Source organism: Phacochoerus africanus, chromosome 2 (assembly GCF_016906955.1).
Source record: "Phacochoerus africanus isolate WHEZ1 chromosome 2, ROS_Pafr_v1, whole genome shotgun sequence".
NCBI lineage: Eukaryota > Metazoa > Chordata > Mammalia > Artiodactyla > Suidae > Phacochoerus > Phacochoerus africanus.
In genome coordinates this window covers 255,106,814-255,121,123 of record NC_062545.1, presented here as the reverse complement: position 1 = coordinate 255,121,123, position 14,310 = coordinate 255,106,814, and the positions used below count along the sequence as shown (strand labels likewise).

At 40.8% G+C, this 14,310-nt stretch overlaps 1 protein-coding gene across 1 annotated transcript in view; it reads right to left on the bottom strand.

Moving 5' to 3' along the window:
- HSDL2 (hydroxysteroid dehydrogenase like 2) overlaps positions 1-14,310 on the bottom strand; it is a 65,271-nt gene that overhangs the window by 30,469 nt on the left and 20,492 nt on the right. The window contains exons 5-6 of the mRNA XM_047768166.1: positions 11,387-11,490; positions 9,694-9,792 (exon numbers count right to left, since the gene is read on the bottom strand). Of these exons, the coding sequence (XP_047624122.1) occupies positions 9,694-9,792; positions 11,387-11,490 (203 nt within the window). The remainder of the gene's footprint in view (positions 1-9,693; positions 9,793-11,386; positions 11,491-14,310) is intronic.

Genomic DNA, 14,310 nt, shown 5'->3' with positions numbered 1-14,310 from the left:
AAAAAAAAAAAAAAGGAAAGAAAAAGAAAAAAAAGAGCCAGTGAGTTCTAATACCAAGAACACTGAGCTATAAATCAGGTGAGTGACACATTTATGAAAACTATGCCATGACTTTTGGCAAGCCACTTTAACGTCTTTGGCCTCAGTTCCCCATCTCTGAAATATGGAGCTCCAGGAGTTCCCACTGTGGTTCAGCAGGTTAAGAACCTGACACAGTGTCCATGAGGCTTTGATCCCTGGCCTCGATCAGTGGGGAAAGGAACCAGCACTGCCGTAAGGTGTGGCGTTGGTCCCAGATGCTGCTCAGATCCCGTGTTGCTGTGCCTGTGGCGTAGGTCGCAGCAGCAGCATTGATTCAGCCTCTATCCTGGGAACTTCCATATGCCGCAGGTGCAGACTTAAAAAGAAAAAAAATATGGAGCTCCTTTCCTAAGCTTATTTTCTCTTTCCCCTCTACTAGAGTATATATTGTTTTTCTTGTTCATCACTGTAACCCTGGTGCCTAAAACAACGACGAATATACCATAAACACTCAATACTGGTTGGATTTGTGGATCCCTTTTAAGTTCAGATACTATTTATGAAACACTAGAAAATAAAGAGAAACAAAAGGAAGTATTTTTAATTAACTATAATCCCCCTGCCCAAAGGCAATTACTATTAATATTTGCATATAATTTTCACTATTTTTACACTTATTTTTTAAATTCTATTTTTTTACGCAATAACGTGAACCTCTACCTTTAATAGTAATTTTTTTTTTCTTTTTTGGCTGCCCTGAGACACATGGAGTTCCTAGGCCAGGGATCAGATTGGTGCTGCGGCAACACTTGATCCTTAACCCGCTGCACCAGGCTGGGGATCAAACCTGTGCTGCCACAGAGACAACATCAGATCCTAACCTGCTGTGCCACAGCAGAAACTTCCAAAATCTGTAGCTTTTAAAAACTACTGACCCTTTTTCACTCTTTCCAACAAAGTCTTTGAGCCTTACAAAAAAAAAGGCCTGGCACTATTGGGAGATGCTGGGGACAAAGGAGTATGCAAAATAGACAATAAGTCCCTACTTTCATGGCAATTACACCCTAGCATACACTCCTCTTTCAAAGAGTACATGTTAGGAGTTCCCATCGTGGCGAAGCAGAAACTAATCCGCCTAGGAACCATGAGGTTGTGGGTTCGATCCCTGGCCTCACTCAGTGGGTTAAGAATCCAGTGTTGCCGTGAGCTGTGGTGTAGGTCACAGATGTGGTTCGGATCTGGCATTACTGTGGCCATGGTGTACGCCAGCAGTTGTAGCTCCGATTAGACCCCTAGCCTGGGAACCTCCATATGCCGCAGGTGTGGCCCTAAAAAGCAAAAAAAAAAAAAAAAAAAAAAAACACAACATAAAGAAACCAAAGAGTACACCTTAACTTGGGTAATTTCTTGAAAGCACTGAATTAGAAGATACTTCCCCTTGATATAACTAAAATTCCTTTACTGGGAATAATTTCTTCAAACCAATAGCTCTGGACTCACTCCTGAAGTGGCACCTTATTAATAAAAAAGAGCAGCTAACATTTACTAAGTATGGCTTGTGCTGGGCATGCTGCCATATACTTTATATATATTATCTGAATGAATTCCATTAGGTAGATACTGTTATCATCCCCGTCTTACAGATGATGGCACCCAGGCACAGAGGGGGTAAGTAACTTCTCCAAGGTTATGGGAGCTAGAATTCAAACACCTGGCAGCTTGACTCCAGGGCCAGGCTCTTAGCTACCACGTGACTAATGGGTCATACTTTGTTAACCAATATTTTTAACGCTCGGCTATCACCGCACTATAGAATTTTTCTGTAACTATTTCAATATAATCTACAATGAGACTAAACGCATTTTACTTACTGAACCCCTCTTGTTCTGAGTCCATGGTCAATGAGACTAAATGCGTACATATACACTCCACTCTTACTATAGACTATATGAATGGCATGTAAATTCTTAGAAATTCTAGAATATGGAGTTCCCTTGTGGTGCTGTGAGTTAAGGATCTGACATTGTCACTGCAGCAGCACAGGTTCAATCCCTAGCCTAGGAATTTCCACATGCCACAGGTGAGGCCAAAAACAAACAAAAAAGAATGTCATATAAATATGTACATGTTGTGTATGTATACACAACACACACATACCCAACACAAACATACCCAATACACACGTAAGTCTTAGTATCAACTGCAGATCTCTGACATTAACATACGGAGTGCATGTCAGGCTTGAACCGTCAGAACTGCCTTTAGCTCCTTCTTTGGGGAGACAGGAGAGAAACATGTCTCGCTTTTGCCTCTTTAAGAACACCTACCAGCCCTCACCAAGCACACACATGTATTCTTTTGGGGTGGGGGTATAGGGATTCCACCTTGTTTTATTGGAAATTTGGAAATGTGCTTTAAGAAATTTATTTTTCTGGAGTTCCTGTCGTGGCACAGTAGAAACGAATCCTACTAAGAACCAGGAGGTTGCGGGTTCGATCCCTGGCCTTGCTCAGTGGTTTAAGGATCTGGCGTTGCCATGAGCTGTGGTGTAGGTCACAAACACAGCTCGGGTCAGGCATGCATGTATACTCTCGTTATGTACTCACTGAGCCAAAGATACTATTGATTATAAAGTGTACCACTGAGGAAAGAACACCTGCCAAGTAAACTATAATACATCATCAACTACATAAAAACATGGGCACCTCAGAATCAATGAACTACGGCATAAACTACTGTTTATCGTAGTTGGTATGCAGGTCCTTTGAAAAACAGGAGAACCAGTTTTGGTTTCTAGGACCAGAGAGGCCAGCTGCTGCCTTGTCACCTTGACCTCCCTGGTTAGCTGAGTTCCCAAGACTATTTATAATGTGGTCCAGGGGACAGAGGCCTGTATCAGCTGTTCTGATACTTTTGTTACCTCCCTCTCAGTTGTCATTACCAAGATCACTAGCTGCCACTTCCAGACGCCGCACCCCAGCTCACGAGAAATCTATCCAAATGTGACTTTCCTCTTCTCCCACACTTGTTCTGACCTATCCAGAGGCAAGAGGCAGCAGGCATTTTCAACAGCAGCCCTCATCCCTCCTCCCCTCCCCATCCTCCACTTGAGCAGAAACTATGAAATGGATCTCTCCGGAAAAGAAAATCACACTTCTGAAGGCGAGGTAGTTGGGCACCCAAGATCCTCATGGGGTGATACTGCTAAAAGCCTGCTCTCTGGTCCCTTTTCTGGATGTGCTGAATTCACCGGGTGAAACTTCTAGACCCAGAAGGAAGAATGTAGCCCTGGATAATGTCACGTAGAAAAGAACACCAACCTGAGAGGACAAACAGTGGACCAGGATACAGTCTTGATTGTTGGATAATATATGTCCTACTGTACTCATTCTGTTAACTGCAATAAATCTCATCTTCCTAGAAGGGCAATGATGTTGGGAGATCACTTCTGGTGCTAGCAGGCATAAAAAGAGAGCCACTCTACACACTCTAGAAGAGAGGGTTTTTTTCGTTTTTGTTTTTTGTCTTTTGTCTTTTCAGGGCCACACCCGGGCATATGGAGGTTCCCAGGCTAGGGGTCTAATCAGAGCTAGAGCTGTCAGCTTACGCCACAGCCACAGCAATGCAGGATCCAAGTCGTGTCTGCAACCTACACCACCGCTCATGGCAACGCTGGATCCTTAACCACTGAGCGAGGCCAGGGATCGAACCTGAAACCTCATGGTTCCTAGTCAGATTCGTTTCCACTGCGCCACGACGGGAACTCTGAGAGATATTTTTTAAATAGAGGCCTCACAAATAGCCAGGATGCTGGACACCCTCTCAAATCCATTTTTGTCACCTCCCTCATGAATGATGCAATATTACTAGCTAAATTTCCATGGAGTTCCCGTCGTGGCACAGTGGTTAACGAATCCGACTAGGAACCATGAGGTTGCGGGTTCGGTCCCTGCCCTTGCTCAGTGGGTTAACGATCCGGCGTTGCCGTGAGCAGTGGTGTAGGTTGCAGACATGGCTCGGATCCCGCGTTGCTGTGGCTCTGGTGTAGGCCATTGGCTACAGCTCCGATTGGACCCCTAGCCTGGGAACCTCCATATGCCACGGGAGTGGCCCAAAGAAATAGCAAAAAGACAAAAAATATATAAATAAATAAATAAATTTCCTGCCTCCTCTTTCCACAATCTTAAATTCATCCTATATTCAGAGGTGAAATTAAACTTCCTAAACCCTATCAACAACACACCGCTCCTCTTTTACCCTCTGCTTATTATTGCTCTCCTGCTTCTAAAATTCTAACGTGGCTCTCTACTGAATACAGCTTAAAGGTCAAACTCCTACACCTGGCAATCAAGACTCTGGGCTAAGTTCATCCATCTCCCCCACAACCTCACACCTACCCAACATACAGGTCAATAAGAACTACTTGAAGTTGCGCAGAGGGAAATAAAAAAACCCACACCCCATCAGAGATACACCATGTCAAATTCCTTGGACTTCCACCAGAGTTCTCCCATACTGAGCCTTTGTTGTTCCTCTGCCAAGAAAGCCTTGCCTACCCAGTCCTCCTTCTTGCTAACTCCAACTTCCTCTTTCGGTCTCATTTCAATTGCCTATTAGAAAATCTCTTCTCCTGGAGTTCCCATCGTGGTGCAGTGGTTAACGAATCCAACTAAGAACCACGAGGTTGTGGGTTCGATCCCTGGCCTTGCTCAGTGGGCTAAGGATCTGGCGTTGCCGTGAGCTATGGTGTAGGTCGCAGATGCGGCTCAGATCCTGCACGGCTATGGCTCTGGCGTAGGCCGGTGGCTACAGCTCTGATTCAACCCCTAGCCTGGGAACCTCCATATGCCGCGGGAGCAGCCCAAGAAAATGGCAAAAAAAAAAAAAAAAAAAAGAAAGAAAAGATGCAGACTGAGTTTTTGAGGGGACTGTTTAAACTTTACAATCAAGAGTACACATGTCCTCAGATTACCTAAGTAGACTACTTCACTGATTGCATTGAGTTTACATGATTTATTTGCCCAAACAAAAATTTTAAAACACTAAAAGCAAAAACCATGTGTTGATTTCTTTTTAATTCTCTAATAGTTCCAAGTTTGACTGAGATCTGATGAAAAACTAATGCCTTAACTCTAATAAGCGTAACAGAGCTTACACATTGATTTTACGGTAGTTCAGGATGGGAGTTACCAACTTGCCAAATACACTTAATGGACAAAAACATTTCCAACAAATCAAGTAAGACCTTAGTGCTTTAATTATCACATTTAATACTAATGCAGCATCATGCAGCAGAAAGGATGAAAAAACTAAAGTTTAAAAAAAGGGAAGAAACAATATATTTAATGATAAACAAAAGCAATCCCATTATTGCCAAGAAATATGCCCTCTTTTATTATTGCTATTCAACACTGTTCTAAAAGTATTAGCTAATTTAATAAGAAATGGATGGATAAAGGAGTTCCCATCATGGCTCAGCAGGAAATGAATTTGACTAGCATCCATGAGGATGCAGGTTCGATCCCTGGCCTCACTCAATGGGTTAAGGATCTGGCATTGCCGTGGCTGTGGCATAGGATGGTAGGTACAGCTCCAATTCAACCCCTAGCCTGGGAAACACCCTATTCTACAGGTGTGGCCCTAAAAAGACCAAAAAGGAAAAAAAAAGATTTTTTTTTTGTAATTACAATAAAACTGTAAATAAACAACAAAGATTTTTTTAAAGACTTGCTGGGCTCTCCAAAAAAAAAAAAAAAAAAATCAAGAGAAATCTACTGCTGGAGGATAGAGGAGGAGAAGGAGAGCATACTAAAGCAAGAAAAAAAGAAACCAAGGGTAAAATAATTGGAAAGGAAGAAATAAATGTTATTTACAGAGTTCCCATCGTGGCACAGTGGTTAATGAATCTGACTAGGAACCATGAGGTTGTGGGTTCAATCCCTGGCCTTGCTCAGTGGGTTAAGGATCCAGCGTTGCCGTGAGCTATGGTGTAGGTCCCAGACGCGGCTGGGATCCCGCCTTGCTGTGGCTGTGGTGTAGGCCGGTGGCTATGCCTCCGATTAGACCTGTAGCCTAGGAACCTCCATATGCCGCAGGTGCAGCCCCAAAAGGACAAAAGACCAAAAAAAAAAAAAGTTATTTACATAATCACCTACAAAGAAAATCCTAAAGACTCTATAGATAAATTATTAGAATAAGAAAATTTAGAAAGGTAGTAGCCTTTAATTTTAATATCCAAAAGCGTTTCTATACCCTGCTGCCAAACAGAAAATACAATTTTTTTAAAATTTACTATATAGAATTATGGCTGCCCCCAAATAAGACTGTTAGAATGCTACTCCTTCCCCAGCCTTCCCATTGCTCATATGAGCCCTTTGAGAATTTAATTACTTCCATCTATCTTTTTCCAATTTCTAGATTTTGAAAAGGGAGCTTAGTGCTTTTGGTTAGAGATGAATCTTAAAGTTTCCTCTAACAGTGTCTCTTCTATATCAAGAGTTCTTACTTGGTACCCATATTTCACATGCCCAGTCATGCCATCATAACCCATTTATACTTAACCATGTATAATATGGAGTTATTTGCTTGCCATTATTTCCTCTCTTCATTTACCTCTATCTTGAGAAGTCTCTGCTCCAATTGGTTTGCTATCTGGTTAAGAACCCTTCTAGAAAATTTTAAACTGTGATATCCTTGCATGTCTTCACTATGTCAAATAAATGTTAACCTTGACTAGGTCCTCTCCTACTTGTAAGCTATAGGTGTTATTCCACTGCTTTCTGGTTTGTAGTAGACAAACAGTCTACAATCTGGTTCCTCTCCTTTAAAAGGAACATATGTATTTCAAGTGAAAGTGGTTTTTTGTTTGTGTGTTTGTTTTGGCCATGCCTGAGGCATGTGGCAATTCTGGGGCCAGGGATGGAATCCATGCCACAGCAGGGACCTGAGCCACCAAGTGGCAATGCTGGGTCCTTAATCCACTGAGCCACCAGGGAATTCCCTGCCTGAAAGCTGCTTAAGACTTTCTTTTTATCTTTGAAATTTTGAGTTTCTCCCAAGTGTCATCCCCGCTCCCCTACCCTCCACCACCCATAAATTCAGCCTTAAACTTGGTAAACCTTTTAATCCACTCCCTGAAGTCTTTCTTCAGCTCAAGGGAATTTTTTCTTTTCTTTTCTTTCTGTTTTGTTTTGTTTTAGGGCCACACTCGTGGCATATGGAGGATCCTAGGCTAGAGGGCAAATTGGAGCTGCAGCTGCCAGCCTACACCATAGCCATGGCAACAGAGGATCCAAGCCGTGTCTGCGACCTATATCACAGTTCACAACAGTGCCAGAATCTTAACCCACTGAGAGGGGCCAGGATGGAAGCCACATCCTCGTGGATACTAGTCGGGTTCGTTTCCGCTGAGCCATAATGGGAATTCCTCTATTTTCTCTTTTCTCTCCTTCGGGACTCCTGATATTTGCATTGGAAGTCCCCTAAGTCTCTATTCGTTTTGCTCTGTGTTTTGAGTTATCTCTTGGACTTAAACTTCATTATCCAGGTATTAACAGTGACCACTCAATCCTTCATTTTTTTTTTAATTTAAAACACCACCTCTGTGTAGTTCCAGAAAGCATTTTTCATGTAATAATTCAATCTCTTGAGTAATTACTGCATGCATTTAGTTAAGGTGTCTTCTGTTTTCTTCAGCAGTGTTATTTCAATGAAAGCTGCCATCCTGTGTGTTTTATTTTTTCTTTCTGGTCTGGGTATTGGATCCCCTCAGCTGCACTGCGCTTTTTATCTCCTCAGTGTTCTATTCACCTTTAGATAATTTAAGTGCCACCAACCCTGCCAGTTTGGGCAAGAGCAGGGGTGGCTACCTCATGGGTAGGTAATACCAGTTACTGAATACACTTGGAGGCCTAAAGGAGAATTCTCCCTGGTCTCCTTGCTGTCCCAGCTTCCAGGGGAGGACACACTTATTTCACCTGTTGCATCACCCTGTTGGGGTCCTCAGATCTGCATGGGGCCAGCTCTCTCCAGGAACTTCTAAGTATTAATTCTCTCTCCAATGCTCGCTATTGGCCCCATCTGTCCTCTGGCTCAGAAGGAGACAACCTCCTTCAAAGCTTCTCAGTTACTTCTCTTACAGAATCAATGCCCTGCTCATTCCTTCCAAGTCCTGCCTGCCTGCCACCCCAACAGCTGCTCCACTTAGGAGAGTTTGCTGGTAGTGGGAATGAGGGGACAGCAAGGACATAAGTTCCCACAGTCACCTTCTCAGAAACCCCCTCTGCCCTTAAATAAGTGAAAATATTCTAATCTGATACCTGTATGTTTCAAGGAATATAATGAAGAGTATGATAATACTTTCAAAGGAATCCCAAATTATCATTCATTCAATAAATATCTAAGCGACCACTGAATGTCAGGCACTGTATGAGGAGACACACCAGGATTGATCTCTAAGGTGTTTCCTTGGAAAGGGGCCACACTCCTTTACACGTTTGAGTTCTGATGCCAATGGCAAAGAGGTTCTGTTAAATTTTTAAAAGCGAAGAGAGGCGTTCCCGTCGTGGTGCAGTGGTTAACGAATCCGACTAGGAACCATGAGGTTGCGGGTTTGGTCCCTGCCCTTGCTCAGTGGGTTAACGATCCGGCGTTGCCGTGAGCTGTGGTGTAGGTTGCAGACGAGGCTTGGATCCCACATTGCTGTGGCTCTGGCGTAGGCCGGTGGCAATGGCTCCGATTCAACCCCTAGCCTGGAAACCTCCATATGCCGCAGGGGCGGCCCAAGAAATAGCAAAAAGACAAAAAAAAATAAAATAAAATAAAAGCGAAGTGAAAAAGTGATTCCCACTATGTTTTCTCTTTATCATACTTTTCTGGGTTAGGATTGTCATTTAGATTTAAGATGAAAGAAGTTAAAGTTTGCACAGGCATTATCTATTAGATATACGAAAAAACATATGGTAAAAATAGTTTGTCTTTTCTTTTCCCTCCTTTAAGCTGTGCTTATACATACACGGAGAACAAGAACCCATAGGAAGGACAGGTGTTCCCTTTCTGTCATTTCCACTGGCTCTTCCTCATGTTTATACAACACATTCCCTGGGCTGCAAGCCATCCGCTTCCATCATATATTTAACTCTAAAGCTGCATACAAAGCCCAGCCATTAGCAGGTTATTCTGTCACCTGAAGGGGATGAGGATCTAGGCACTCTGAACTCAGAACTCATGTGGAAGTAGAGAAAAATCAGCTTTTCATAAAGGAAAAAGACAAAATAGAAAGAAAACAAGAAAGTAAAGAAACGATTGCTGGGATATGTGAGGAGAGAACGAAAAGACCGTGCAGTATCCTGTAAGATACCAAAGACAAGGATGGAGAAAAGATTGAGGAAGTGCGGATGGCTTCCTGTTGGCTTCAATGAGACTCTTCAAGTGTTCCGGTGTTGAGTGTTTCTAGAATAGCAATGACGTAGTCACGTAGATCAAGTCAAAACTAGAAGACTGACTGAAAAGAGCCTTCTCTGTACAACAAAAGGTTGAACCAGTCTCCCAACAGACAGACCGAAGCTATCTTTGACAGTATACTCACTCTCACCCCAACCCACCCACAAAATGCATCTCGAGAGTGTCAAAGACAATAAATAAGAATCCACTAAATGGATTATAAGTACACACCGGTTTTCGGCCACAATGCATTGACTGCAATTTCTCCTTTAAACTCTTCCGCCATCCCGAGCACACACATAGACATACCATACTTAGCAATGGTGTAAGCTGAAAGAAACCAAGAATTTAATTAAGAAACAAACGAATTTGTGAGTATAAACTACCAATTTATTCCTATTACTATTTCCTCCTTGATACATTTTTCAGAGTTAGTTAATAATATAATAATGCAAAACATACTTCTAATGTACTATTTTTAAAAGGACAGTTTTATAGAAATAACTGTAGTTTTATGGAAATAGTTTTATATATATCAAGGATGAATTAGTTTTACATATTCTATCCTAATACTCGATTAAAAGAAAAGAGACAATAGTAAACTTTCATTTTCTTAACATTACCGGAATAATTATTTTATTGTTTCTTCATATTTTTTCTTTTCTTTTTAAATTTTCTAATTGAAGTACAGTTGATTTACAATGTGTTAATTTCTGCTGAATGGCAAAGTGATTCAGTTACATACACACAAACACACATACTTTTTTTAAAAATATTCTTTTCCATTATGGTTTATCAGAGGACAGTGAATATAGTTCTCTGTGCTACACAGTAGGACCATGTATAATAGCTTACATCTGCTAACTTTTCTTTTTTAAAAAATAAAAGTGGTCATTTAAAGGAAAACTGCTGCTAGTAAAACATGAAAAGTTGCAAATTCAATTAACACAGGACTTGTTTTAATCTTGTCCTAAGGGTTTCTACTTCAACTGCCTTCCTTTCCTTATTTGATTGAATTATGTTGAAATAAGGACTAAGTAACTGATACAATTATTTCAAAGGAGGCACCTATGGAGTTCCCATCGTGGCACAGCAGAAATGAATCTGACTAGGAATCATGAGGTTGCAAGTTCGATCCCTGGCCTCGTTCAGTGGGTTAAGGATCCAGTGTTGGCGGTTACCGTGAGCTGTGGCATAGGTCGAAGACGAGGCTCAGGTCCTGCATTGCTGTGGCTGTGGTGTAGGCCGGCAGTTGTAGCTCCGATTAGACCCCTAGCCTGGGAACCTCCACATGCCCGGGTGTGGCCCTGAAAAGACAATACAAAAAAAAAAAAAACTCTCTTCTAGAGTGTGTAGAGTGGCTCTTTTTTTATGCCTGCTAGCACCAGAAGTGATCTCCCAACATTATTGCCCTTCCAGGAAAATGAGATTTATTTGCCTAAAAAGCAAAAAACTAAAAAAAATTTTTAAAAAGGAGGCACCTATACATAAATCTTGTTACTTAGCATACTCACCTTAAATCATTAATTTTCTATAAAAGGTAATGTATTTCATGGGTAGTTTTAACCAACTTTATTGAAGAGTAAGTTACATATAATAAAACATACCCACCGGGACTTGAGGGAGCTTTCTAGGATGTTGGATATTCATATCTTCATCCGAATATTGGTTATGCAAGTGTATACATTTGTCAAAACTCATTAAACAGATGCATAACAATCTGTACATTTTCTTTAATGTAAATTGTATCTTGACTTTAAAAATTACAAATAGAAGATTTATAACCTACTTTCCAAAATGCTATAGGTTCTGCATAGAAAATTTAACGTTGAATGCTATGTACAAACTGTAATTACACCACAGATACACTGATTTAATACAAAAGAAACTGATGAAACAAGCCACCCCCTCATCCTGCACCTACCACAGTGCTGTTTGAACCACAGTGGGTTTAGGTTCAGGGGTGGGCTGAGATTGAGGATATGGGCAATTCGACTCTTTTTCAAATAAGGAATACATGCTTTGGATCTGAAAGCAAAAGAAAACACCAGTCAAGTTAATAGCCTTCTAACAGCTTCATCACTTTTCTAAGTTATATTTTAAACTACTTCTGCAGAGAAACTAAACTTGCTCAGTAATCTACATCGTATCTTTTTGTTTTGTTTTTTTCACGTTTCTGGATTAAAGATAGGAAAAGCAACTCATATTCACCCTTTAAAGCTTTGCTTAATGGCCTGACAATATGATCTGCTTGATGAAAGTAATCCAATCCTTGGCCCTAAATCTAACTAAGGCTATCCTCAACTACACATCCTTCCAAGTCAGACAGGCCTAGGTTCAAGCCTTCCTCTGCCCTTCACTCTGTGATGTTGGGCAAAATATACAGTATCCTAACACTTGGTTTTCTCATTTGTCATTGTAGGTAATATTTGCTACCATCGAAGATTGACCAAGGGATTCAAATGAGGTGAAAAATATGATACAACAACGCATATCTTAAGCATGAAAAAAACCCTGCAATTATTAGTATTACGTTTTCTTGTTTTTTCGTCTTAGTAGGTGTGGTATTCCTACCACACACTGGAACTGTAATTTAATAACTTAACTCCCAATGCATTGCCAGATTTAATTTATACTGATATCTAGTATAATATGCCTTTGGGAGCAATATTTAGTTTTTATATATTTTTAAAACCTATTCAAAATGGTAGGTAATTTATTTTACAAAAGGCTCAGGTCCACAGAGTTCCCAAGTGCCACAGGTGCAACCAAATTAAAAAAAAAAGAAAGAAAAAAAGGAGTTTCCGTTATGGCACAACAGTGACAGCAGCGTTTCTGCAGCACTGGAATGCAGGTTCAATCCTCAGTCCAGCACAGTGGGTTAAAGGATCTTGTGTTTCCACAGCTGTGTCGTAGGTCACAACTGCAGCTAGGATCTGATCCCTGGCCCCCTGGCCCGGGAACTCTATATGCTGCAGGGCAGCCAAAAAAGGAAAAAAAAAAAGACTCAGTTCCATTATTTTTTAATGTTTCATTATTAAGCTATAACATATATTTTAATCATGTATTGTAGCTTAATAGTTTTACAGTTTTTAGTTTTATTTCACATTCAGTAACTTCAACAACCTGCGAGTTCTAGGTGGTCTAGTGGTTAGGACTCAGCGCTTTTACCACTGCAGCCTGGGTTCAATCCCTGGTCTGGGAACTGAGAGCCCACACCAAGCTGCTGACACCATGGCTAAAAATATAAACCAAATATAATCAATACCACCGAAGAGTTTTTGTACATATTGTTTTTCCATTCCGAAGGCACTTTGCTCTTATGGGGGTGAGGTGGGGAGGGGCCAACAATCGCACAGCTAATATTCAATCCACAGTGAAGCTGTACCTCAAAGCATCAATAGGAAACAGCCTACTCCAAGCAGTAAGATCATATTTCATACTCAAAGGAGAGGGTTCATTTAATTTACATTATAAACATGAGCTTCTCTTTTGATCTATGAGACAAAACCTCTCCACCTGCACTTTGTTCGTCTGGCCCTCAGCATTACTAATCCTAATCAGGTACATTTCTCACAGCGACATACCCTATCTTATACGGTATACCGAAAACTCTTAGCGCCACGCTTAGATACTAATACTTTGAGCCTAATAAGATAGTTAAGTTTATTGGAAACTTACTGTGTGCTAGGCATTGCACTTACTAGTTACTACTTTCACATGAATTATTTTACTTAACCAGGGTTGTAAGCTCAAAGGTCTATAGGGCATCCGAGTTAATGAATAAAGTGAACTGGGTACAGGAAAGATCAACTGTTCAGAAATACAATTGAACATTACTGAGTTTCTATAAAGATTTAACATGACACAAACACATATAATACTAGAGATTATATATTTAATTAAAACTTAGAAATATAAGGATCTGCCTCCTCGCTTCTCTGTCTTCCAACCTTGTTTCTCTAAATCACTAAAATACAAGTCACAGACCACATAGCCCTGGGCACCAGGGATCAGGAAAGAGCACCAGATCCTTGCAGAATCCTCCAAATAGGTCAGTTCTTTGGACTTTCTCCTACTCCCTCCCTGAGGATGCTTTTCAGGCTTCCCTGAGAAAACAATCTATACTTACCTTCTATGAATGAAATGAGTGTCACCAGACAAAAAAACAAAACAAATTTAAATGGAAATATTTCACTCTGAGTTTCTCTTTTATAACTTATGCCTTTCATAGAAGGCCAAAAATCTGACACCCTTTTTTGGTCCAAAGGTCAAAGTCAGGTCTTTCATTTGGTGTTGCAATAGGAGGCCCTTAATTGGGGACAATATATATTTTTATTTAAAAATAGCCGTTAATAAATGTAGGCACATTCAACAGTGAATAGAATCTTTCCTTTGAAAAACGGTTTTCTTTTAGGGCATCTATTCCTGAGACACTTATAGACATTACTCCAATGGACTCATATTCAGTTTTTAATAGCTTAGTACCATATAGCTTATATATTCCACTTGTAGTTCTTCAACTACGCAGCTAATACTGCAGTAGCATTCAACTACAGTAGTACTCACTGATAAAGGCAATTTAAAAAGGTTAGTTCACTTTCCTACATCAGGATTTTTTTTTTTTTTTGGCCACACCCACGACATGTGAAAGTTCCTGGGCCAAACCCAAGCCACAGCAGTGACCTGAGCTGCTACAGTGATAATGCAGAATCCTTAACCTGGGGTGCCACAAGAGGACTCCAGGACTTTTGTTTGTTTTATTTTTAACTGAACCTTCAAATCTACGAATAGGAGTATAGTATAGGCCATCTTTTTCATTTCTAGGAAATGACCTGAGTATAGGAA